The 27,020-nt window shown below is 34.9% G+C and overlaps 1 protein-coding gene and 1 pseudogene across 4 annotated transcripts in view; both read left to right on the top strand.

Annotated features, from left to right (window-relative positions):
* CCDC171 (coiled-coil domain containing 171) overlaps positions 1 to 27,020 on the top strand; it is a 312,135-nt gene that overhangs the window by 121,813 nt on the left and 163,302 nt on the right. For all 4 annotated transcript variants that reach the window (XM_028512445.2, XM_036021569.1, XM_028512435.2 and 1 more), the window contains 7 exons: positions 380 to 486; positions 2,240 to 2,329; positions 3,327 to 3,527; positions 6,133 to 6,300; positions 7,618 to 7,806; positions 20,604 to 21,108; positions 21,823 to 21,939. In XM_028512445.2, the coding sequence (XP_028368246.1) occupies positions 380 to 486; positions 2,240 to 2,329; positions 3,327 to 3,527; positions 6,133 to 6,300; positions 7,618 to 7,806; positions 20,604 to 21,108; positions 21,823 to 21,939 (1,377 nt within the window). The remainder of the gene's footprint in view (positions 1 to 379; positions 487 to 2,239; positions 2,330 to 3,326; positions 3,528 to 6,132; positions 6,301 to 7,617; positions 7,807 to 20,603; positions 21,109 to 21,822; positions 21,940 to 27,020) is intronic.
* On the top strand, positions 22,825 to 26,077 carry LOC118499297 (annotated as a pseudogene).

Here is a 27,020-nt window from a genome sequence, read left to right as displayed (position 1 = left end):
ACAAGGACCACAGTAAGTGTATATAACTCCCCTAGACAATGTTAGTAGAGACCATTCACTTAACTGTTGGATAACAGGTGTGTACAAACACTTCAGATACTTAGGAGAGAGGGGGAAAAAGAGCTCACTACTGACCATAGTGTGGGCCTTGTGAGGTACAACATAGCCATAAATTAGAACTCGACATTATGAACTTAATTTGACCACTTGTTTAGAAAGACTATTAATATTTGAGTATACAACAGTATACTTTGGAGAATGACTCTATGTGGTATTTCATAAAGTCTTTCCAGCTTTATCTGATTGTAATTATCTGTTTGCTTTGCTTTCATTTTCTTCTGACTTTAAGGGTATACTTTCATCCTATATTTTTCTCTAGGCATCCACAAGGACACAGCTAAACCTCCCAGCTTCTCTGTTGTCCTTGAGACTTTGAGGCGTACCTTGACAGATTACCAGAACAAGCTGGAAGATGCATCTAATGAGGTAACACTTGCTCTGTTTGGCTCCACACATATAGCCTTCGGCCTGCAGCAGTACGTATCCCTTGCTTGTTACAAAGGTCAAAAAAATTGGGAATATTGAATTGGCAGCTTCACAGATACAAAAAATAATAAATTGTCTGTCATTGTTCTTTAAGTGTGGCCTAAAGTAGTGTCTCACTTATGTTTTTGTAACTTAGGTCACACTGTTATTTTTAAAGTTGTAAAGACTCTGTCACTCTTGAACTTCAAAACCTATTTATTTTATTTTAATACAAAAGCTATGCAAGTCATTTAAGTTACTGTAATATGTGTTATATTTAAATTTTAATGTGTTTTTATGAAATTTGGAATAGGTAGTGGAAATTTAGGTATCATCAATATTCCAGGTTAGGATTTCTACAAATTGTAGGAATCTGAATTAAAAAGAGATGTTAGTTTTCATTCTCTAAAGTGAGTGAAGTGTTGATAGAAGTTTTTAAAAACAATTGTCTGTTTGATGGAGCCTGGAAGTTTTTAGTTTGCTGATTGAAAAAGCTCATACTTCTATTTATCATCTCATTTGTATTATTTAAAGTATGGGTTGATAATTTTCTTGGATATTAAAATATTTTATGAATTTGTGCTTTAAGAACTGAAGAGTTTGCTTAATTACATTTTGTCAAATTAGATAATATAAAGTGATTACATTAAATGCAATTAGCAAAACAGATTGTTTGAACCAAAAACAAACTACACAGCATGGAATTTAGTGTTTTATCCTTTTGTTTATCTCTTTCATTCATATAATTCAAAGACTGTGAAACGATTACATTTCACATTTCAGAAGGAGCTTATATTACTTTAATAAGGTGAATAAAGAAGGAAAAGTGAGCCTTCTTAATTCCCTTTGTAATTGTTCAAAAAGCATAAAAGAAAGTGACCACTGAAATAATTAAATTTCTGTGAAGAATAAATATTGCTAAGTCTTTCCCAGTGAGGCAAGACAACTTGAATTGTTAGTAGTTTGTGAAACTCTTCTGAGGCCTAGGACTGGAAGCTGCAGGGTAACTAGGAACATATTACCCACAGCGAATTGTTATTTGGGAGGATGAATGTCACATGATCCTTAGCACAGTTGAAAAGTCGACTCAGCAGGCTTTGGCTTAGTAATGTGCTTTGTTGTGAACCAGTGCCAGAGACAGCAGTGGGGAGACCAAGGGGGTGGCTGCAAAGAAAGCAAAAAGAGCAGTCTGACAGAAAGAAGAATGAACTGTCAAAGAAAATAAATCACAAGCAGAGCAGGACCAACTGATGACCTGCCACAAGCCTTCCCAGTAGGACTGCATGTGACCGACCCTGAAGTTGTCATATGGAGCGAGAGACCTGTGAATACCCTCATGATGTATAGAAAGAACAGTCTTTTGCTCTGTCCTTTTTTCTTTCCTTATACATGCCACTGCTTCTGGCATTTTGGCCCAGTAGGATTTTAAGAATAAAGTTATATTTGTTTACAGTAAGAATGAAATCCTTTGTCCAGACATCTAGTAAAAATACTGTAACATCACTGACATTTTAAGCTTGAATGCTTTCTTTTCTGTTGAGCCCTGTGGGCTTGTGACAGAAATTACATAGTTAACCAAAAATAATTTTTAAGACTCTCAATTACTATTCAGAAATTTATAGTAAGTAATTGCATAAAAACCTTTGAAAAGTTACATTTGGAGTTATTCATCCTTGAAAAATATAAAGAAGTTATTTACATTTCCTCTTATCAGCTGAACAGCGTGAACAATGCTAAGGAAAAGGCATCTAGTGAACTTGATTCTACCAAACAGAAGATAGAAGCCCACACTAAAAATATAAAGGTACTATGATTTTAAATAACTTTTTCCTTTTGTATTAAGGAGCAAATATAATTACTTAGGGAAAGTTTTAAAGTAAAGACATCTGAAAATATAGCTTCCTATTTCTTATTAAGTACATTTGAATACAATTTTTATTTTTTGTTGGTCAAAGTAACCAGACTATTTTTTCATTAAAAAATAAAACTTGATTAGAAATTGTTCTGGCTAATGGGAAAATTTATTTCTTAGTCTTAGTTATAATACCATAGATTCAAAAACTGATTTAAGATTTAGTGTCCACTCTTAGATACATATTATACACTCTTCATAAGCACATCAGTATTTGGAGTCAAATTTCATCATTTTTGGGTGGAGCCATTGTTTTTAGTACGTCATGCCTAGTAATGGGCCAAGACTAAACCTGGCTCAGGTCCAGGAAAACTGTTTTATTTTCTCTGCAGCTTTTATGTACTACAGTTTTGCAAAACTATACTGAAACAACTCTCAGAGTTGCTTAGTATTGCTGAATTTGTGTGTGTGTTGGTTCATCTTGCATTTGTTGTTTACATACTTCATAAAATTTAAGTAAGGAATAAATTGTATAGGAGAATTTTCTGCCACATTTTTTTGTATTAGTATTTGGAATTTCATGGAGAAGGAAATGTTTTTATAAATGTAAGAGTTTTATTCTTAAAATGTTATTTAATTTTTTTCTGAACCACCAAGTTATGTTTTAATAGTGGGTTGAAATAAAGGAGCTCTTTGGAATAAGCTATCTTATTAGCACTTTATGTTTAAATGCTAAAATAACAAATTTTCTAATTTTTCAGCTAAAGTATTGTACTTAGACAAAATACTCAAATAAAATCCCTTAATGTTTAGCATTATAATTAAATGCTTGCCTTTGTGTTTTTTTTTTATGTTAAAGCTCTTAGAGTCTTCATTATGCACTTTATAATGAATCCACCCATATATTGGTTGGCCATCATACAACCTGTATTTTTGGTGTCTCCTATAGGACCTTCAGGATAAACTGGCTGATGTCAGTAAGGAGTTGAGTCATCTGCGCACTAAGTGTGCAGATAGAGAGGCTCTAATCAGCACTCTGAAGGTGGAACTACAAAATGTGCTGCACTGTTGGGAGAAAGAAAAGGCACAAGCAGCCCAATCTGATTGTGAACTGCAGAAGCTTTCCCAGGCTTTCCACAAGGAGACTGAGGTATTACCTGAGACCAGAGGACTGTCAGGAAAGGCCTTTCACTAATATCAGTTTTATAAATTTACATACATCAAATGCCTGTTTTTACTCTTAATTTGGTTTAATTCAAAAGATTGTTCTGAGCTGACTGGTTTGAAATATGCATGCCAGCTGCAAAAACCAGCCACTCCATTACTCTTGTGTCATCCTGTTTTGTGAGAGAAGTAATGTAGATTAACCCTCCTGTCACTTGTACAACTGGTTTTCTCTATGGAGAACCTCAAGCAGCTGTGCTCCTAACAGTTCTTTCAAGGTTGGCCTGATGTCCAATGACACAGTTATTTTTTTATTTCAGTAGTTCAGTAGCTAGGCATGGTGGAAATATATATATATATATATTTTAATCAGAAAGAGTAGGACTTGGATCCTGGTACTTCTGTTTACAAACTGTGAATATGGACAAGTCACACAGCTTAGTCTTTCCACATCCGAATTTCCTTATTTGCAAAACAGTAATAGTATTTCCTGTAGTAGACAGTCTCCTTACTCTTTATATCATAATTTAGAAATTACAAAATCCCACAAAATTAAAACTTTATTTGGGTGGCCTATAGAGTGGGCTATTTGTTTTTATTTATTAGTGACTTCTTCAAGTATGATGACACGACTTTCATATTCTGTATGAGCTGTGTGAATGGAATTACCTTATATTTTCCTTTTCCCCTGGGACGTGGAGCTAGTCTAGCTCGTGTGAAACTGGTTTATCTGAGTCGTCCTGCATATTGAGTTCATTACTTCAACAAATATGAAATGCATGCCAAGAAAGTAAAAAGGAAACATTCTTTCCCCTCTTCTTGCAGTCTGGGATTTAAATTGTGTCCACATGAAGGGACTGGAATTGTTCTACACATCAGATAATGATTAAAGGAAACTAGAAGCCTGACTGTATTGTAAAGTCAGCATGTCTACAACAGTGTGGTTGGGTTCAACATGTGTGAATTGATTTTGGATCTTGAGATTCTCTTTTCACGCCAAATGGATGATTGTCATGCATGGTTTATCACAGCCCAAGCAAAAAGGACATAATGGCGACACAATGAATTATCCTTGAGGATGAATTCAACAGCAAAATGTGCAGGGGGGGGCGACGCTTTTAGGTGCCTGAACATTACATTTGCTTAGTTATATTTAATAAGATTTTTAAACATCTTAACCTAGTTGGAAATTCAAAAGATATCTCTAATTACTTAAAAAGAAAAAGACATAGATATCTATGAAGACTCTTCTGATATCCTCACTCGTTTATGATTTTCATTACATATTTAAATTGTTTGGTTTTTAAATTGGAAAAAAATAAAGAGGCATATAGGGAGGATTAAGATACACATTTTGGTATGTATCAGAAAACCTTCCCCACAACTTCTAATTATAAACCTTTACGTATGCTATATTCAGTTTTTCTTTCCTAGAAGATTAGAATATATATTTTGTTCCCTGTTAAAACTTCTCCTTTTACAAATTTTCTTTTCTGCTGATACATTACAAAATCTTGAGGGAACTTATCCACATAAAATACTCGTTTTGCAGCCTCACAGTTACTTGTCTCGAGTCCCACTCTTTGGGACTGTATAGATGAAACGCCTCGTAAAGACAGCATCAGGCACTTTAGTCAGTAGACTCTGCTTGTGTGTTGAAGATGGGATCAGCTTTTTACCGAATTCTACAGCAGAATATTTCTGGGTCATAAACACTGGATAGTGTACTTTGTTGCAATGGCATAATTTTTTATGGTTTATTTTATTATATTATTTTTTATTGTTCAAGTATAGTTGTCTCCATCCTCCTTGTCTCCCGCAGTGTAATTTTAAAAAACTTTTTCTTACAGTTTCTAATTGGATAGTTTTCAAAGTGTGTCTTGGGCAGCTATGTCCCTTTTTTGGCCGTTACTTTGTAATATTTAAGCACCTACAAGTGCCCCTTGTGCCAAACACTGTATGAACTTATAAGTGGGGAAAACAAATGAGCCCATCTTCCGTTACCTTTCATATTACTGTCTGCTTTGCCTAAGGGGCTCGGGATAGATTTCCTGTATGTGGTAAGTAAACTGGAATCCCTGGAGAAGGACAAAAGCTGAGTAATTGTGTACCTGTGAAGTTCAGACATTGGTGTAACTTTTTCTTTGACAGAGTTGAGTAACACTCTGCTGTCGGTTATGGGGTTTTCAACTTAACATCTGTTTTAGCACATGTGAATATGAAGTTACAGAATTATCAATACCACATAGACTTTCAATTAGAAGATCTTAGAAACATTACAGCTGAGGAAGCTGAGGTCTGAACATTCACTTGCTAAGATCACATCCTCAGTAGTAGCAGAGGTGGGGTCTGAACCCTGGTCTTTTGACTTCTAGACTTCACATTTTGGTTTTGAATACTAAGAGTAAGCTATTCCCAGTTTCTGTCTGATGCTTAGTTTGAAAAACAGTCACCGAGTAACAGTATTCTGAGACCTAAATATTTTGATTCCTTTCCAGGTTTTTGAAATAAATTCTTTACTGTGTGCATTATGTGTTTTACTTCTTAGAGTGTTTATATATGGGAATTAATTTACTTTTTTTTCCTCACAGGAGAAGCTAACCTTCCTTCATACCTTGTATCAGCACTTGATAGCAGGCTGTGTGCTCATAAAACAACCAGAAGGCATGCTGGATAAATTCTCCTGGTCTGAGCTTTGTGCAGTCTTGCAGGAGAATGTTGATGCCCTGATTGCAGACCTCAACAGGGCTAATGAGAAGGTAACTGTCCTCAGGCACCAGACACCTCTATTAAATTCAGTGACATTTGTCCACATCACAGTATCATTAAGAGGGGCTGACATTCATCTTATTTCAAAAAGAATTTGGCTGTTAATAATTCAGTACCATTAATTATGGCTTGTCTACAACTCAGTTTGATGCCATTGCTGTGGGCATGTAAATGTGACTGAAGTCTGTATGAAGTCTCTAAGCTCCACTTTCTGTGCAGGACATGCTAATACTACTAGCCAGCATTAGCCACAGGGACCTAATTAAAAGAAAATAAATTAATCTTACTGATGAAGCAATTCAAAGAACTTAGCCATTTACATTAATAAACCAACTCTTTATGATAGCATAAAATAGAAACAAGATACAGTTATTCAAAAACATGATCTTAAAATTCTTTGCTTAGGATATAATGAGGTGTTAACTTTAGAAGCAGCTAAATATTTTAAATTAGATGTTTATGATATTTCTTGAAGTATAACAAACTGTGTATTACCAAACCCATTCAGTGCTTAAGATTGTAAGAAGTGTATTAGTATATTGTAGGAGAAAATGGTAAACTTTTATAGTCACTTTATCATTCACAAGTTTAGAAATTCAGTCTTTAAAAAATATAGAAATTTTCTTTTGGTTATAGAAAATCAAAATAGTTTACCAGACCAACATATGTCACTATTAAAAATATTGATTCTTATCTATCGAACTGGTCAGAACTATGTTTAAGTGGTCTAGTTTCCAGATCTTAGTTGCAGTGACATTTGCTGTTAAGGGACATGAAAAAAGAACTGTTCCCAAAAGTTTATTTTTTAATCTGGGGCCAATTTTAGGGTGAGAGAGGGAGCATTTCACCTTGGTCTGACTGGCAGACACTGCTGTAGGCGTTGAGAAGTGGGGCTGCGGACATGAGAGGGGTTGCGAGGCCCAGATGCTGTTCATTATTGTGAGTGTGTGTTGTGGGTTTGAAATTTACTGACAATTAAAATGAGTCCATGTTTTAACCTTCTGAGATGGTAGTGTTTTAGTAGATTTTTACAGTTTCAAATATCATTAATGGTTGGAAAATTCTGCTTTATTATATGCAGAATATCTGTAGATTTGTAAATCTCATTTAAATACTTTCTTTCCCATTGAGATATCTGAACAGCTAGAGCTTTGGATGTAGAAGTTAAGATATTCTTCCAACTTCAAATGTTTATGTGATCTTAGGGAATAAAATATATTAGAAAATTCTGGATGCTCTTTGGAGGAGGTGCTACATGGAAATGGTTTGTCAGCATAGCTTATCCTCTGTTGCATTTCCCCATTTAGATAAGTCACCTAGAGTATATCTGTAAAAACAAGTCCGATACGATGAGAGAGCTTCAGCAGACCCAGGAAGACACCTTCAACAAAGTGGCAGAGCAGATCAAAGCTCAGGAGAGCTGCTGGCACAAACAAAAGAAGGAGCTGGAGCTGCAGTACTCAGAACTCCTCCTGGAGGTGCAGAAGAGGGCACAGGTATGCTCCCTTCACAGAGAACTTTAGCAAATGGGTGCTGCATCTTTATTTCACATACCATTGTCAAGTCATATAAAACTTCTTGACTACCACATACAACTTGGTAGGCACAAGTGAAATGTGTGATCATGCTAACTCACACTTGCATAAATACATATGTGTTGTGTGTGCATGAATATTAAGGGTTGTCTTTCACTTCAGTTTAGAAGTAGATCGGTTTCTGATTAAAATATCTCAGAATGTATTGATCAATTAAATGCTAAACTTGTATTTTATTTATTTACTTTTTAAAATAAAGGGTTAAGAGGTTTGGTAAAATATCAGTTTTAGTGTAGGTATTTTTTTTTTAAATCCAGTTTGCTTCACTTGTAAGGGTTCCTATGTGAACCATCATTTTAATTCATTTGGGGTTGAAATTTGTTATATCTCCTAACATTGTGTGAGAACTGGAGTTGGAGTTGTAGACCTGAAGCAAAATAATTGACTGTGAGATGTATTTTGTCTCCTGGGTTGGATTCCATTGAGAACAGAAGTTACGGGTAGTTAATTTACCATTTTTGTTTCTACACAAACTGTTGTCAACATGATTTGTATTGCTAACTGTCATTCCTGCTAAATCAGGAATAACGTTTGGTAGTGTATATGGTTTTGTGCTATTTAATTTAATGGTAGGTCTCTTATTCTCAAGATAAAAGACTTAGGAACCAGAAGACTGTATATTTTTCCCATGATTGATTCAGCATTTAATCTCTTATTTGCACCACTCAGGTGGATATTGGCTAGTATAATTTAAAAAAAAAGAAACCATATACATGTTTTTGTTTGCCAGTAAACAGTTTTGGATTTCTTAAAATAAGACTATTCCATTTTTCCAAATCTAAGGGCCCTGTGTGAACTTAGGCCCATCTCTGAATTTGAATGAGTTAATACTCTCTCTTAAAGAAGCCATTCGTTCACTGTATGAAGGGTGCCTAGTGATACGCCCTGAATTTTCTACTACTGAAATAAGAGACTTAAATTATTATTTTAGAAGTAACATTGACGTACAGTGCAGTGAACAAATCTTACATGTACAGTTTGATGTTTTGACCAATGCAAACACCCATGTAACCATCACCCCACTTAAGACATAAAACATTTTCGTTACAAAGCTCTGATGCCCACTTCCAGTCAGCTTCCACTCCCCGCAGGAAACCACTGTTCTGAGGAGCATCATCATAGATTACTTTCATTTGTGAAGGAGTCATTCAGTAGTTTTTGGTGGTTGACATTTTTATTTAATTTTATTTTATTAAACATTATTTTGTGTGAAATACCTTATTTCACACAAAATAATGTTTTTGATACTCATCCATGTTGGGTGTATCAGAAGTCATTTCCTTTTATGGTCAAGTATTATTCCATTTTATAATTACATTACAGTTTGATGGATTGTGAGTTGATGGACATTTGGATTGATTTCAGTTTTTGGCTATCATAAATAAAATTGCTACAAATGTGATTGTACAAGTGTTGACATATGTTCTGATTTCTCTTGGTTGAAAGTTTAATTTCTAGGTCATAGGGTAGGTGTATATTTACAAATTTCTGTCAAAGTTTTTTCCAAGATGATTGATTAATTTTATATCTCCATTATCAATATATGAGAATTTCCATTGTTTACATCCTCTGCAACATTTGATATTGTCAGTCTTTTAAATTTTAGCCATTCTAATTGTTTTTGTGATATCTGTTATGGTTTTAATTCGTATTTTCTCAGTGATTGTGTTTTATATTTTCATGTACTTAAATGGCCATTCATGTATCTTATTTTATGAAATATCTATTCAGTACCTGTCCATTTAAAAATGTGGGTTGTTTGTGTTTTTATTATTGATTTGTAGGAGTTATTTACATATTCTAAATACAAATCCTTTTTCATATATATGTATCACATATATTTTCTTTCAATTTTTCACTTATCATTTTTTAATGCATCTTTTGATGATCACAAGTTTTAAAATATTGATGAAGTTTAACTTGTAAATCTTTTTCTCTTATGAGTATTTATTTATTTTTTAAAGATTTATTTATTTATTTTTAGAGAGGGAAGATGAGGGAGAAAGAGAGAGAGAGAGAGAAACATCAATGTGCGGTTGCTGGGGGCTGTGGCCTGCAACCCAGTCATGTGCCCTGGCTGGGAATGGAATGAGTATTTATTTTTATATGCTAAGTAATCTTTCTCTATACCAGGATTGTGAAGATAATCTATTGTTTCTTCTAGAAGTTTTATAGTCTTAGCTTTTATGTTGATCCTTCTCAAATTAATTTTTGTGCGTGATGTTAGGTAGTGGCCAAAGCCTCGTTTTCCTCCTGTGTGTACTGTTCCCAAAACATTTGATTAAGACTTTACTTTCTTCATTAAACAGTTTCCCTCCCTTTGTGAAAAAACAAAAACAAAAACAAAAACAAAAAAAACCCAGTTGACTGTTTATGGAAACTATGGATCTGTTGTTCATTTCTAGAGTCTTGGCCTTTCCATCATGTTATATAAATGGAATCATACAGCATGTAGTCATTTGGGTCTGGCTTTTTTTACTTAGAAAAATATATTTGGGATTCATTACTGTTGTTGTGTTTACCAGTGGTTTGTTCCTTTTTACTCCTGAGTGATACTCCATTGTGTGGATGTACCACAGTTTATTTATCCAGATACTTGCTGATGGGCCTTTTTGTTGTTTTTACTTTTGAATTGAATTGAATTGAATTGAATTGAATTGAATTTATTTTATTGTATTTTTCCCAATAAAATTTTTTATTGTATATTTTTTCCATTACCATTTAGTCCCCTTATACCCCTTTCTCTCCTGTAGTCACCACACTGCTGTCCATGTTCATGAGTCTTTTTTTTCCTTTTTGCTCAATCCCTCCCCTCTGACCCTCAACGGAAGGTGCTTGAAACATTCATAGATAGATTTTTGTGATCATAAATTTTCATTTCTCTTGGATAGATAATTGGGAGCCTGATTTCTGGGTTATATGGTAAGTGTATATTTAACTTTATAAGAAACACTTATTAAATTGCTTTCTAGAGTGACTGCACCATTTTGCATTGTCAGTGGCAATGTCAGAGAATTCCAGTTGCTCTGCAACTGTGCCAGCATGTAGTTCCATCATTTTCTTTTTTCCTTTTAGCCAAATAGGTGTGTAGTGGTATGGCATTTAGTTTTAATTTACATTTCCCCTAATTCATAATAATGTTGAACACTTTATCATGTACTTATTTTCCATCTGTATATCTACTTTGGTAAACTATCTATTCATATATTGCTTAGTTTTAATTGGGTTGCTTGTTTCCTTATTGCTGTATTTTCAGAGTTGTTTGTATTATTAGGTACAAGTCATTTGTCAGATATATGATCTGAAAATATTTTCTCACATTCCCTTAATAGTACTTTGGCATAGAAAATGTTTTAAGTTTTTATAAAGTCCAGTTTACCAGTTTTTTAATGCTTATGCCTTTGGTGTTGTATCTAAGAATTCTGCTTAGTATGCAGTCACTAGGATTTCCTCTTTTTTCTCTTCTACGATAGATATTTTATAATTTTAGGTTTTACATATTGGTCTATGATCTATTTTGAATTAATTTTTATAAAGCTGTGAGATACAGGTTGATGTGCATTTTTTTTTGCACATGGATGTCCAGTTATTCCAGTACTATTTATTGAAAAGACTGTCCTTCTCTATTTGCACTTTTGTCAAAAATCAATTTACTGTATTTGTGTAAGTCTATTTCTGGACTTTTTCATCTGTTCCATTTATTTAGTTGTGTATTCCTTTTTTCAATACTATACTGATTTGATTACTGTATCTTTTTAGTAAGTCCTGAAATCAGGTTATGTGAATCTTCCAACTTCATTTTCTGTGTTTCGAATGCACTTCTTTTATTCTAAATCTGCAGGAAAGCATAGCAATTCCCTTTCTGAAGTAAGGGCATCAGTCATCACAAATGCTAATGTTTTAAAAGAAGCCCTCACTGAAGGCTTTTCTCTGAATAATTGTTAATACTCTAGGCTTTGATCCATGGGTATGCAAATTAAAAGTATTATTTTCATTATTCTTGAAAGTACATTAGTATTATACATTGGCATATAGCCTGTATTTTTTTATGAACATATTTGAATTTTCATAAAATATAATTGAATACACAGTAGCAATTCAGTTGGATTTTATATTTGGTAAACTGCTATTGTAATATATATTACAGAACCTATAAATTTTATTTTAAGAAATTTTATTATGATTAATTGTATACTTCTATTTTTTCCATGAAAGCTATAATGCAAATAAGAATATTTGAATTTTATAGTACTTAATGCATTTTCAAAAATTACATTGATATGTCATGAGGGAGGAAATCCACAGTTTTTGCATAGGGTTGTGTGTTGTAGAGGATGTTTGGTGTCAGATGAACACAGCCAATAATAGAGACCATCTGCTAGAAAACAAATGACTTATCCACAGAGCCCTATGTTTAATGTTTGGTATTGTAAAGAAGTGGTTATTGAACTACAGCTAGTTAAATAAAAAACAAATTTTGGATTTGAATTACTTTTATCTGAAAAAGTGCAGTCAAGTTATTTGCAAGATGTTTGAATGTGTAGTAAGCTTTAAAACAATTAGTGGAATTGCTATCAGATAAATGAAACTCGTAGAACAGAAAGTTTGGTTCTAGCATCACAGTATGTTTGTAGCGTTCAGCAAAATGTGCTAGCCACATGGTTGGGTACTTCTTGAATTTACATGCTGTTGGAGCCATTGTATAAATATATCTCACGCACCTATGCCTGCTGAAGCATCTAGGCTCAGTGCCATATGCATTCCACTTCCGAAGTTTGCATTTGCAGGCTTAGTATGTGTGTGCTTATTTCTTTTTTACCTGAAAAAGATGAAATTACAGGAACAAGAACTTCCTTTCTAGAAATAAAGAGTTTTCACTATCAGTTAAGTATAATTAAGCCTTGATGCAATGTTTATTATACACATTTTAGGTTTGACATTTTCGTAAAATCAAGTGAGTTTAGAATGGAGAACAAAAACCAAAGAAATTCAGATACATTATACTGTGTTGCATTTTATTCCTCTGATATCATGGGAGTGATTATACTTTTGGCAAGAAATCTGGGCAGTCATAAAACTGTTACTAGATGTTGAAACTTTTAATTGAATTCCAAAATTATTCAGGGATAAAGTGCAGCTTGTTTATATTGTTGGAGGGTAGGCATACATGCCTGCCTGAAATAATTCACAGGGAGTTAGACAGAATCCTGTACACACCATGTTCTGATGGACTGCGAGATGGCTGGAGTGGGCACCTATAGTGAAATATTGGTAAGTCCTCTGACTGCTATTCAAATAATTGCCGTAGAAATTTTTTTAATAATAATGTTGTTTGGTCAATTTGCATAATGTTTGATAGATTCTTTTCAGTGCTTTTGCATACCTTGCATGCCTCTTTGTACAGGAGCTGCTGCGCATCATTTAAGCATCATTTCTATTTTGCAGATGTGGAAACTAAGGTTCATAGAGCTGATACCACTTGTTTGCATAGCGAGGAAGCTCTAGGACAGGATTAGAATGGTGATAACCGATGTAAAATGCCTAGCACATTGGTTGGCGTTTAGAAATTGCGAAGTGAACGTGATGCTCTCTTTATTACATTATCTTCATCCTTAGTGTTCAGTCTTTTTGCATTATACAACACTTTTTAAAGAGAAATATATGCTATTTTTCTATATAAAGTAATATTTGAAAATAGGTGTAGCGACAACTCAGTTTCTTATTTCTTGTATTTACATTTCTGAGTGATTCTGGATTAATTAATAATTAAACATGGTACTGTGTGAAAAAGCTAACCAGTGCCACATTGTCAGCAATTCATAAATGGTAGTTTTTTTATCTCTATTTCTCTCAGACTTCTTTCCTGATACTGAATTTTTAGTATACTCTATTGCAAAATTACTACTATAGGAAAGAATATGAAACTGACTTTTATATAATATAGTTAATATTAATAAATATTTTACATGTTATATATCAGATCTATAGGACCCTGTGTTTCATGCTGTGGTACTAAGAGATATAATATTTAGTTTTTTCCTCAAAAAATGTCGAATTTAATTGTGGAGGTATTACATAAACATGAAACATTAAATGATATAAGGTTTCTCATAAGGCTGTGTGTAATTAATTGCTAAAAGAATGCTATATAAACTTAGAAGAGGAGGTGGTTAGAGTTTGAAGGCTTCAAGAGGAGACTGGAGCCAACCTGGGATCAGAAAACCCAGAAGAAAGGGAGATGTGAGACAGTTCAGAATTTAGAGGTCATGCTTACTTGGAGACAGTCTGAGGTGTCTTTGAACACTCAGCAAATCAAGCATCTTGCCTGTATTGACACATTTATTCTCATTCTAATGATAAGGAGAACTCTGTTCTTTTGAGAGCTTGGCTCTACAAAAGAGCATTTTATAATTTGTTTTGCCTGAGAAACAAAAGAGTAAACATATTATTTTTGACATGCTAAATTTACAAAATGAAGATAGTATTTTCAAGTTAATAATCGTTATGGGGTTACAGTGTATGTGTATATATATATAAATTATGGACTTGGTAGGTCATATGGTACATCTCTAGGAACTTTCTGAGGAACTGCCAAACTGGTTTCAAAAGCTGACATGATTTTACATTCCCACCAGCAACATATGACGGTTCCAGTTTCTCTATAGCACATGCTTTGTTTTTAACAGAGAAACATTTACATCATAGGAAAAGCAGATGAATTTATGTTTATTATATTTTAAAATATTTTCATTGTATAGAAGGACAAGATATATAATTTATGAAAATAAGGCATTTTAAACGAGGTTCTTTTTCATGTCTATGTGTCACTGGATGTCCAGCTTGCAATTTGTCTTTTTGCCAACATAAAGAATAGAAACTCAGCAAGCAAAAGTGATAAAGAATTTTATTCCCTAGGGAAGTGTCTAATTTCTGGCTCACAGTCTCCAAGTTTATGGAGTGCTGTAAGCCAAAAAGGCATCCCTGAAAACTTGTGTGTTTCAGGAAGTAAGTGTGTGATTTGCTAAGGAAAGAAGCTGTCCTCCTCCTGCATTTTGGGTGCACCTTGAATTTGCAGAGAGTAAAAGAAAACTAGTGAAATTATATAGTGTTTTTGATAAGACAGGGGAATATGTATAAAGGGTATCTATTCTATATTTTTAGTTTTTAAAACATATTGCAAAAAAAAAAAGACTGTTTTTGGGGGGGAGTGGGAGGGAATTCTGGAATATTATTTTTGAAATTAAACCCACTAAGGAGGATTTCAGTACTAGGAATGCTTTTGTCCCATTCGAAGGCAATGTTCCTATGTTTGCTTTAAAAATATTGGCCTATAATCTCCTTGGGTAAAGAACAGAGGATTTTTTTTTTAAAGGAAAATTTGCTCTTATAGCTGTTTCTAGCCTTGCCATCAAACAAGCTTTGTTCTTCAAGAATAATTCACAGTAAATAATGCAGTACCTCTGAAGGTCCCTATGGCCTATCAGAATTAATTTAAAACAGAATTCTGACATGTGGATAAGTCCCAAATTATATTCAGAAATGATATCTTTTTTAAATTATATTTTTCTTCTTCTTAAGTCTGTAAAACTTTTTATTCATTGGGCATTTATTCAGTACCTTTTATGGGCAAAGCACTGTGCTAAGCACCAAGGAACATTTTGTAAAGGATTATTTCATGTGTTCAATATTTATTGAGTACCTGTAGGGTATAGAGCACTGTAGTAAAGAATTCCTGGCCTCTAGGAACTAGCATTCTATTGTACTTGAGGGAGAGGAGTTGTAGACACAGGATATAAGTAAGTAGCAGTGTAGGAATTACATGCTTGAATGGTTTAATTAAGTCTTGAGATGGTCAAAGCCAGTGTGTGAGTGAGAATGATAGTAAAAGGTGTCATGGAACATAGGCAGACCCTGAAATGGATTCTGAATATTTTAAGAATTTGAATTATGTGAGGGGAGTGGAAAGGGAAGTGACCTGGGGGTGTTCCAGAATGTGGTTAAATTGTGAAAAGTGGTGTGAGGTTCATGTCTGGAAAATAAAGGAGCAGGTCCTTTTCTCCTTTCCTAAGTGGAGGGTGGTAGGAGAAGGCATGTGGTGATGTTGTACCTTGAGCGGGGGGAACCTTGGTTCAGTCAAGACAAAGAGCTTAAGCAATAGGATTAGACTGACAGAATCTGAAGTGGCATTGAAAAGGGCACAAATGGCTAGTGGTAATGACAGCTGGAACTAGGGCGGTGGCGGGGAGATAGATCAGGGTGGATGTGGGCTTGCTGATGGCTTTGATTTGGACCTGCAGAGGATAGGGTGAAAGGAGGAATGAAGACTGACTAATGTCTTTGATGCAAATAATTTAGTGGATGTTGGTTGTCATTTACTGATATAAAGAGGGCTATTCTGAACACTTTCAGAGGGAAAATCAACAGTACTGGACTGGATGTTTTTGCTTGAGGTGGCGGTGAGCTTTCTGGCTGGAGAAGGCTGCCGGAGAGTCAGATCTGTGATTCTGGATTTCAGTGGAGATGTCGGGGACTCAGAAATGAACAAAACTGTCATAACATTTGTCAATAAGAACTTCAAAAATTGAAAACTTTAATTTCATTATTTTTAAATCTTTAATTGAAATATCCTACTTTGCTAATCCCAGTTATCTGATTGATATTGGCCTGGTTGATTTTTTAAAATAAGCATTGATACTGGATATCTTGATTATAAGTACTTAAACCAAGAATTATTTAAGACAAAGTGGTTATTAAACAATTAAATGGTCTTTAGAGATTGTTTATTTTTACTTATCAGCAGACTTCATATATATTGTTCATCTTACTTTTATTCTTTTACCATTTGTGAATGGCATCTTTTTCTTACGATAGAAATTATACAAGTCTCATGAAATCATCCATAGTGGTAATAGTTAATATTAATCAGCACTTTTAAAGATATAATTACTAAAAGTGATCAAAATTTGGGGCCGTAAAATGACAGAAAGATTATCAAAAACTGTTTTATTACATTGCCACTATTTCTACAGGGTAACCTAAAATGAAAACTGGCTGTGTAAGTCAGGAATCTCGGTTTCATTTTTAAAACATTCCAGCATGTTTCTGTTTTCCTCTATATAGAGAGAAGTAGGGTATTTTTGGCATTTTAGATTTTTGGTATTTTAGATTTTATTTACTTTTATCCATTTTTATCCTCATGCAAAGGTATGTTTATTGATTTTAGAGAGAAAGGAAGGGAGAGAGAGAGACAGAGAAATTTGTTGCCTCCTATACTTGACTTAACTGGGGATTGAACCCCTGGGTACGTGCCCTGGGTATGTGCCCTGACCCAGGATGGAAGCTACAACCTTTTTGGTATACAGGGAGGATGCTCCAACCAACTGAACCTCCTGGCCAGGGGCTAGCACTGGTTTGGTTAACTCTCTCATGCTTGTTCTAGGACTATCAGTTTCTGGCTGCCTCTCTGCAGCACTTTCAGCTTTAACCTGATGGTTTGTGGAATTGGAAGTGCACGGCAGAGGAGTTTGTGGTCTGTCATGCACTACAATTAATCAGTCTTTTCCATGATGGGCTGTCCTTTCAGCAATCTGCTTGATTTTGACTGATGATGTTTATTTTGACCAATGTGTATTATTTTGAAATATTTTGAAGTATTTAAAGTATCATGAGAAAATATATCTTTTTTTTTTTTTTTAAGATTTTATTTACTTATTTTTAGAGAGGGAAGGGAGATAGAGAGAGAGAGAAACATCAATGTGCGGTCGCTGGGGGTTATGGCCTGCAACCCAGGCATGTACCCTGGCTGGGAATCGAACCTGGGACACTTTGGTTCCCAGCCCGAGCTCCATCCACTGAGCTACACCAGCCAGGGCTAAAATATATCTTTTTACCATTTTTTTTGTGCAACAAAGTAATTTTTGCTGAAACAACACTTCTGCCTGAAACTTTGAGATCTGTGAATATGTAAATAGGCAGCCACCTGGAACCTGATTAGGCTCAGTTTTATTTTTATTATGTTGCTATGACTGGTATGCCTCTTTTACTTTAGATTTTTCTATAATTTTCCTTTTTTCCTCTAACTGAACTGATGGAATTGATTTGGGAAAGAATATGGAATTAACCTTTGTAACTTCCACTTGCTCCCCTCATTTTGTCCCCACTCCCTGCAACTCTGGTGGTTTCCCTTAGCAGTCTTCATGTTTCTGACCCTCCCATCCATTCACTAAAGCAGAGAGATTGTTCCAGGATTTTATGGCTTCTCACAGCTTTTTGGATAAAGTTTAATTTCCTTAGCTGAATTATCTGTTATCAACCTACTTCTTAAATTTTCACTTTTCTCTTTTCTTTAGATACACTGAGTCGTTTGCACTTCCTCAGAACACATTATCCTGTTTTCTGGCTCTTTTTCACATGCTAGTTTTCCTGCTTTCTCTACTTAAAATTCAAATGTCAGTTTTCCCTTTTCTTAAAAGTTGCCTCTCTTAAAAGGGTGTCTCACATCAGCTTCCAAGCAGTTCACCTGGCTAGTATGTTTCTTGCTTTTTTCACTGTTCAGAGTGGGATACCACTTCCTTTACCAGTCTTTGTATGGAGCTCTGGGGCACAATTCCAGTGATCGAATACTGCTACCACAGCATGGCCATCAGTGGGGATGTGGTTGGGGCAAGCCACAATTTATTTCTCAGAGTAATGACCAGATCAGACTTTTAAGAAGAGTTAGAGTAAATCAAGGGGATTATAGTGTAGAAACATTTAAAACAATGTAGTGTAGAAACATTTAAAACAATTGTCTAAAATAATAATATTTTTTTCCTGCCCAAGAAAAAGACTAGAAGAAGTCTAATCCTTCAGAGAACAGCCTCTTGTATACTTCCTAAACTCTTTTGCACCCAGGGCTGTACCTCAGAGTGTACTTGCATTCACAGTACATCTTTGGGAAGCTCTTCTCCTGCTTCCCAGCAGTATATTTAGCAAGTTTGAATTCTTTTTACAACTCCCTATCAACATTGTCCATGATAGGCTTTGATACCAAATCTTGCAGAGTAGTCAAGAGTTTGTATGATTTCATCCAAGTCTTATCACTTTCGGGTCTTCATTGCCAGTGTCAGTTTTAGAAATACCTCTGATTCTTTTAGTTGTTCATAGGTAACACTTGAATCAGACACACACTCATTCTAAGCCTCTCCCTAAGATCAATATCAAATTTGAGACAGAGTGCATCTGAACCAATAATACAAAGAGAAATATTTTCCTAATGCCCACATATAGTGAAGACAGTACTTCACTTTATCATACATATCCAGAGTTTGATTCCGTCTTTGGTTGACTCTCTTATTCAGAGTGGGCCCTGTTGGCCTCCATGGTCAAGTCATGGCAGCTCACCTGGTTAATTAAAGATCCAAATGAAGCTATTAAAGCACCTTTGGTTTATAAGGATTAGGGTAAATTATTATAATGTAGCTATGGCTCCTACGTGTCCTTTACTGTAACCCTCCAAAAGCCTGTTAACATCATTTTATGTAAACTCCCTTTTGTGTACTTCTGGCAATCTGGCATAGCTCTATTTTAACATTATACCACAATAATTGATTTACTTGTCTGTTTTCCTGGCTCATGGAATTTAGTGAGTAGTCAATAAATGTTTTTTGAATGATAAATGAATCTGTAAAGGAAATTAGGATCTGTTATGTTCTAGAATTTATTCTGCATCAGCAACTCCTTAATGATTGGTCATTAGATTTCATAGAGAGCTAGTTTATTTTCTAGTGATTAAAATATGGTGTCTGCAGTTAAAATTTCTTTGTGTTTCAAATTAGGTTTTAGGAATGTAAGTACCTTGATTAGGAAAAAAAATCAGATTGTTGCTGAGGCCCTGCTTACAATGAGTATTTCTCCCCCCACCCCCCGCCCACGGGAGCTGTGCTTTGTTCAGCCTTCTGTCTTGGGATAGTAAGAAAGAACCTGAAATCCGAGTATATTTTGAGTCAGTTCCTTCTCATCTAGTAAATGGCAGACAGTCAAGTGCTATTTGTTGTATCATTGATTTAACCCTTTGCTTACTTTAGCAAAAGCAAGGTCTTCTGTTATATAGGAAAACCTCTATTGGTAGTGTAATTTCTGTTTAAAAGCAGGAAATAAAAGTTAATAAAGAAGGGGAGAAGGGAAATTATGAGAAATGGAAGAGGAGAGATTGTCTAAGTATGTGTATTCATAAATATAGTCTATGAAGTACTTTCAAATTACGTGTTCTGCTTTGTATGAAGCTACTATGTAAGAGGATTTAAAAATTACTCTGCACATTTGCTCTGGCTGGTGTGGCTCAGTGGATTGGGCACTGGCCTGCGAACCAGGTCACCAATTTAGCTTCCCATCTGTGCCTCTGCTGCAGGCAGGCCCTGGGTTGGGGGTGTGGGAGAGGCAACCAATTGGCGTCTCTCACACTGATGTTTCTCTCCCTCTTGGTCTCCTTCCCTCCCCCTCTCTCTAGAAGTGAATAGGTAGAATCTTAAAAAAAAATGACTGTGCACATTCAGATCTAAGTTGTTTGGCCCACTGTTCCTCTATCATAATATGTATTTGTTGGATATTTTAGAACATGGATCTTTTGAAGAAGTAGTTGTCAGAAAAAGTTTCTGTTTCTATAAAAAAGAATTAATAAATCATTTGTTTATTTCATATTGTGACTTCTCTCCTTATAGAAATTTCAAGAAATTGCTGAAAAAAATATGGAAAAATTGAACCATATTGAGAAGTCACATGAACAGTTGGTTCTTGAAAATTCGCGCATCAAAAATGTGTTATCGCAGACTCAAAAGGAGCAAACATCCTTGTTGGCCGCCTGTGCCTTGATGGCTGGTGCCTTATATCCTCTGTATAGCCGATCTTGTGCCTTATCTACACAGAGAGATTTTCTCCAGGAGCAGGTCGCCACTTTTGAGTTGTTCAAAGTGGAAGTGAGAACTCTAGCCCAGGCTTTGTCAACTGTAGAGGAAAAGAAGCAAGAGGAAGCCAAGATGAAGAAAAAACCGTTCAAGGGATTGATACGTGTATTCCGGAAAGGCGTCATTGCAATTTTGGCAGCACACAGACTCAAGGTTTTGGGCCAATCGTGTGCCTCTCTTTTCACCTGGATGGAAAGTTTCAAAGAAGGCATAGGCATGTTAGTGTGTACAGGAGAGCCCAAAGACAAGCACAAATTTCCAAGTAAGATAATGTGCGCTTTGAAAAATCTAAGTTGAATGTGAGTGACATACAATGTGAATGTTTCACCATTATGCAAAAACTTAAATTCATTTAATATGTTGTCATGTGTATTTATGCATAAGCTAAGTTTTGATTTTTTGTTATAAACATTAAATGATAAAGCAAGTAGCAAATATGTATAATTTCAACATTGTCTAGCTTTATCAGACTTGAATGTTTTTTTCACAGTAGAGTTCATACAGTGGTTTTTCAGTTAAGTCCATCCAGAGACTATGCCCTATTTAAAATTAATTAGCAGTACAGTATAATTTATTTCCACTTTCTATGAATCAGTATAAAATGATCAGAATTAAAAATCTAATGAAGAACTCAATGAAAATGAGACAAATATAAATTTTCTGGCTAACATCTTGTGAATATCTGACTATTCTGTGGAAACAGTGATTTCAATTTAACTTTTGAAAATCAAGTAAAATAAGTAATATAAGTAGAACTAAAGAAAATTTTTTTCTTTTGATGTCAGTTAATAGTCATATATAAACAAAGTCAATCAAATCTAACATTTCTTGTTAGACTTTTCTGCATTAGGCAAAGTTCTGTCTACAAGTTTTGATCTATTTCTTAAATAACTAGACATGGCTATGTTTAGTTTTTAACGTGGATTTTAATAAATTTTTGTAGCATTACATAATGGATTTTTTTCTATTTTTGCAGAACATCAAAAGGAGCAATTACGTTGTCTGCAAGCGCTCAGCTGGCTCACCAGTTCTGATCTTCTTGCTGCAATAATCACTTCTACCGCTGAGTTACAGGAAGTCATTAGTAAAACAGGTATGTTTCCCTCTCTTATGTCCTCTTGAAATACATTTAAAAGCGAGTGTTTAGGAATGCTTTATAGTATAAATTCTAATAAACAATCTAGGAAGAAATTATATTTGTTCTCATCTTTCTTTTTTCAGGTAAGGGAGATTGTTAAATCTATATTTAATGATGTAGGGAATTAGTGTCAACTTTGATGAGCAATTTTGTCCTTATTTATGGGAAAATTAAATGACAGTTTTAGGTGAATGTAGACACTTTTTCCCCCCCTTTGTGATCTGATTTTCTTGCTTATCATTAGCTTGTTTTTTGTTTTTTTTTTTTTTTAAATAATACTGGTCTTTCTTCATTTCTCTTTCTGCTTGTAAATTTTAGAAGTGTGAGTAGTAACTGAACCAGCAGAAAATTTTTGTTTCTCATTTGGTGATGTTTTTATTTTTTCTCATTAATTTTAAATAGAGGTAATTGGAATAGTCTATTCCTTTCTACCACGTGTGGAACCCCCTATGATTTGTAATTTCCAAAGATCTAAAATTCAAGTTTATTTTCTTATGGCTGAGATTGCATGATATGTTTGTGTGAAAAGTTCAATGAAAATTAATTTTTCTATCCTACAAGAATAACATATAGTCACCTATTGGTTAAGCTATGTCATTGGACTAATTATTGTCATTTCAGCATTTTAATAGTGCAACTGCAGTTGCACTAATACTTGCCTACTTAATGAAATGTTGTAAGCATGAAAGAAATAATAAGTTAGGATGTAATTTTAGTTTTTAGACACTCTGTTATGTAAATACAGATCATTTATTGTGATTTCAAATATCTAAACCTAAACCTAGTTTCTTGTAGAAGGAAATTTATGATTCAAAGATTATTTTCAGATTGTGGTAACTGATGTTGGTAAGCAATATGCATATTTAGTATATTGGCAAAGCCTCAACATATTGGGTTAGGAGACTTAAATAAAAGACTGAATAAATATATTTTGAGAAGGTTGGTGTCATTGCTTCAAAGCAAAACTGTAATATTCTTGAAAACACTTAATAGAAGTTTTTGTATTTATTTTAATAAACAGATGATTTGTGTTAGTCATATTCTTTGTAGGTATGTGGACACATAAAAGTAGATTGACTTTTTTAATCTTTTTGATCTACTCAAAACTTTTGAGTAGATCCAATGAAAATACCTTAGTTTATCTTAAAGTATTATCTTAGTTTATCTTAGTTTATCTTCAAGATAATTTACATATCTTATACAGCTCTAACTTTTTAAAACATGGTTTTGTTATAAATTAGCATGTGAAGATCAAGGAGAAATTTCCTTCTCTGAATGTAGGAAGGTTATTATGTTTGGGGGCATCAAAGGTTTGCTTTGTTTGTAACTAATAGAAAACACCACGTAAACTAGCTCAATGATACACAGTTTTTTCCTCTCAAGTAACAGGAAGCCTAGATGAAGGCAGAAATCTGGACTGTCTTTCTGCTCTGCCATCCTTGGTATCTTCATGTTCATGCCTCCTAGTTTTAAGCTGGCTACTCTACTTTCAGGCATCAGGGTTATGTGTTGGCAGGAGGGAAAGAGGAAGGACATAATGTGAAGGTATTCGTACATTGCTGTTAGGAGCGAAAAATGAAACAGCTGCTTTGGAAGGGGCTGGCAGTTCCTCAAAGTGTTAAACAGAGTTGTCATATGAGCCGACAATTCTAGTCCTAGACATAATATGTCCAAGAGAAATAAAAACATATATCTGTCCATACAAAACCATATGAATGTTCATTGCAGCATTATGCATAGTAGCCAGAAGTAGAAATAAACCCAAATGTCCATCAAGTAAAGAATGAATAAATATCCATATTATGAAGTATTATTGGGTCATAAAAAGTAATGAAGTACTGATACATCCCAAACATGGATGAGCCTTGAAATTATTATGCTAAGTGAAAGAAGCTAGTCACAAAACATCACGTATTATATAATTCCACTTACAGGCATGGGTCACTATTATGTTTCACTTTATTGTGTTTTGCATTTACTGAGTTTTTCACAAATTGAAGGTTTGTGGCAACCCTGCATTTCACAATAGCATTTGCTCACTTTGCGTCTCTGTGCCACATTTTGGTAATTCTTGCAGTATTTCAAACTTTTTCATTATTATTATATTTGTTATGGTAATTTGTGATCAGTGATTTGTGATGTTACTATTGTAATTGTTTTGAGGCTCCACAAACTGCACCCACATAAGATGGTGAGCTTAATCAACAATAAATGTTGTGAGCATTCTGACTGTTCCACTGACCAGCCGTTCCTTGTTCCCCTCTTCTCGAGCCTCCCTGTTCCTTGAGACACAACAATATTGAGATCAGGCCAGTTAGTAAACCTGCAGTGGTCTCTCAGGGTTCAAGTGAATGGAAGAGGTGCACAGCTCTCACTTTAATTCAAAAGCTAGAAATGATTAAGCTTAGTGAGGAAGGGACGTCAAAAGCTGAGACAGGCTGAAAGCTAGGCTGCTTGCATTGAACAGCCAAGTTGTAAATGCAAAGGAAACATTTCTGAAGGAAATTAAAAGTGCTACTTCAGTGAACACATGAATTATAAGAAAGTAAAACCAGCCTTATTGCTGATAAGGAAAGATTTAGTGGTCTGGGTGGAAAATCCAACCAGCTACAACATCCCCTTAAGCCAAAGCCTAATCCAGAGCAAGGCTCAGCTTCAATTCCATGAAGGCTGAGAGAGGTGAAGAAGCTGCAGAAGGGATGTTTGAAGTTAGCAGAGGTTGGTTCGTGTGGTTTAAGGAGAGAAGTTGTCTCCCTAACATAAAAATGCAAGGGGAAGCAGCAGGAGCTGATGGGGAAGCCTAAGCAAGCTATCCAGAAGTTGTAGCTAAGATAATGAATGAACATGGCTACACTAAACAACAAATTTTCATTGTAGACAGAACAGCCTTTTATTGCAAGAAAATGCCATCTAGGACTTCCATAGCTAGAAAGGGGAAGTCAGCACTGGTCTTCAAGTCTTCAAAGGGTAGGCCAAGTCTCTTGTTTAGGGGCTGATGCAGCTGGTGACTTTAAGTTGAAGCCAATCCTCATTTACTATTCTGAAAATCCTAAGGCTCTTAAGAATTATGCTAAATCTGCTCTGCCCATGCTCTATAAATAGAACAACAAAACTCTGATGACAGCACATCTGTTTACAACATGGTTTATTGAATATTTTAAGCCCACTGTTGAGACTTACTGCTCAGAAAAAAAGATTTTTTTCCAAAATATTATTTCTTATTGATAATGCATCTGGTCAACCAAGAGCTCAGATGGAGATGTACATCAAAATTAATGTCGTTTTCATGCCTGCTAAAGCAACATCCATTCTGCAGCCCTTGGTTCAAGTAGTAATTTTGACTTTAAAACCTTATAATTCAAGAAACGCATTCTGTAATCTATAGATGCCATAGTTAGTGATTCCTCTGATGGATCTGGGCAAAGTAAATTGAAAACCTTCTGGAAAGCATTTACCATTCTATATGCCATTAAGAACATTTGTGATTCATGAGAAGAGGTCAAATATCAGCATTAACAGGAGTTTGGAAGAAGTTGATTCCAGCCCTCATGGATGACTTTGAGGGATTCAGTACTCTAGTGGAGGAAGTAACTGTGGGTGTGGTGGAAATAACAAGAGAAGTAGAATTAAAAGTGGAGCCTGAAGAGGTGACTGAATTGTTGCAGTCTCACAATGATAAAACTTTAACAATGAGGAGTTGATTCTTTTACGTGAGGAAAGAAAGTGGTTATTTGAGATGGAATCTACTGGTGAAGATGCTGTGAAGACTGTTAAAGTAACAAAGGACTTACTATATTATGTAAATTTAGTTAATAAAGCAGAAGCAGGGTTTGAGAGGACTGAGTCCAGTTTTGCAAGGTCTGCTGTGAGTAAAATGCTGTCAAACAGCATCATATGCTGCAGAGAAATTGTTCGTTAAAGGAAGAGTCAGTCCATGCAGCAAACTTCGTTGTTGCCTTATTTTAAAAAATTGCCACAGCCACCTGAACCTTCAGCAGCCACCACCCTGATCAGTCAGCAGCCGGGAACACGGAGGGGAGACCCTTCATTGGCAATAAAATTATGACTCACTGAAGGCTCAGAGGATGGTTAGCATTTTCAGCAATAAAGTATTTTAAGGTTAAACTCTACACATTGTTTTTCTGGACACAATTCCATTGCACATTTGATAAACTATAGTACAGTGTAAACATAACTTTTGTGTGCGCTACAGTACAACTTGCGTGACTCGCTTTACTGTGATTTTTGTTTTTATTGCAGTGGTCTGGAACCTAACCAACAATACCCCCAGGGTATGCCTATATTTGGGATGCCTGATTAGGCAAATCTAGAGACAGAAAATTGATTAGTGGCTGCCTAATGCTGGGTAGGCTGTTGGGGTCTTGGGGAATAACTGCTAATGGGTATGGTGTTTCTTTTTGGGAGTGGCTAAAATGTTATACAATTATCTGTGATGATGATTATATAATTCTGTGAATATATTAAAAAGCACTGAGTTGTATATTTTAAATGGCTGAATTGTATTGTGTGTGAATTATATTTTGAGAAAGCTGTTAAAATATGAAAACATGGCTGCTGAATATATCCCTTTATATCAGCAAGGCAAAAAGCTTTCCTAAAACACCCGGTAGGTTTCTGTTGTTGTTTTGGTGACCTGAACTGGATTGCATGGTTATCCCTAGCTGGCTGCCTGGAACTTGGCAAAAGAGAAGGGAGAGTTTGTGGTTGGGATGGATCAGCTAATCAACAATGTCTGCAATAGAGAGGATTCAGATTTTAGAAAACAAATTGCTCCACATCTACTGCCTCAGTTATAAAAGAAAATTGGTCAATTCCAAGAAAACTTGGAAAAAAAATAAGAAAGCAACAATAACAAAAACAAAAAGTTTCCCATCATAAAGAATAGTTACTGTAAATATTTTTGTGTATCTTCTTCCAATCTATTTTATCCCTTTATCTCTGTCTGTCTACCCACCCTGCCTGCCTCCCTCTCATCCATCCTGCCATCCACCCCATCCATCTACTAGCAGACTAAC

This window comes from Phyllostomus discolor, chromosome 3, assembly GCF_004126475.2.
Source record: "Phyllostomus discolor isolate MPI-MPIP mPhyDis1 chromosome 3, mPhyDis1.pri.v3, whole genome shotgun sequence".
Classification (NCBI taxonomy): Eukaryota; Metazoa; Chordata; class Mammalia; order Chiroptera; family Phyllostomidae; genus Phyllostomus; species Phyllostomus discolor.
Note: the sequence above shows the minus strand (reverse complement) of the source record. Positions and strands in the feature narration are given on the sequence as shown.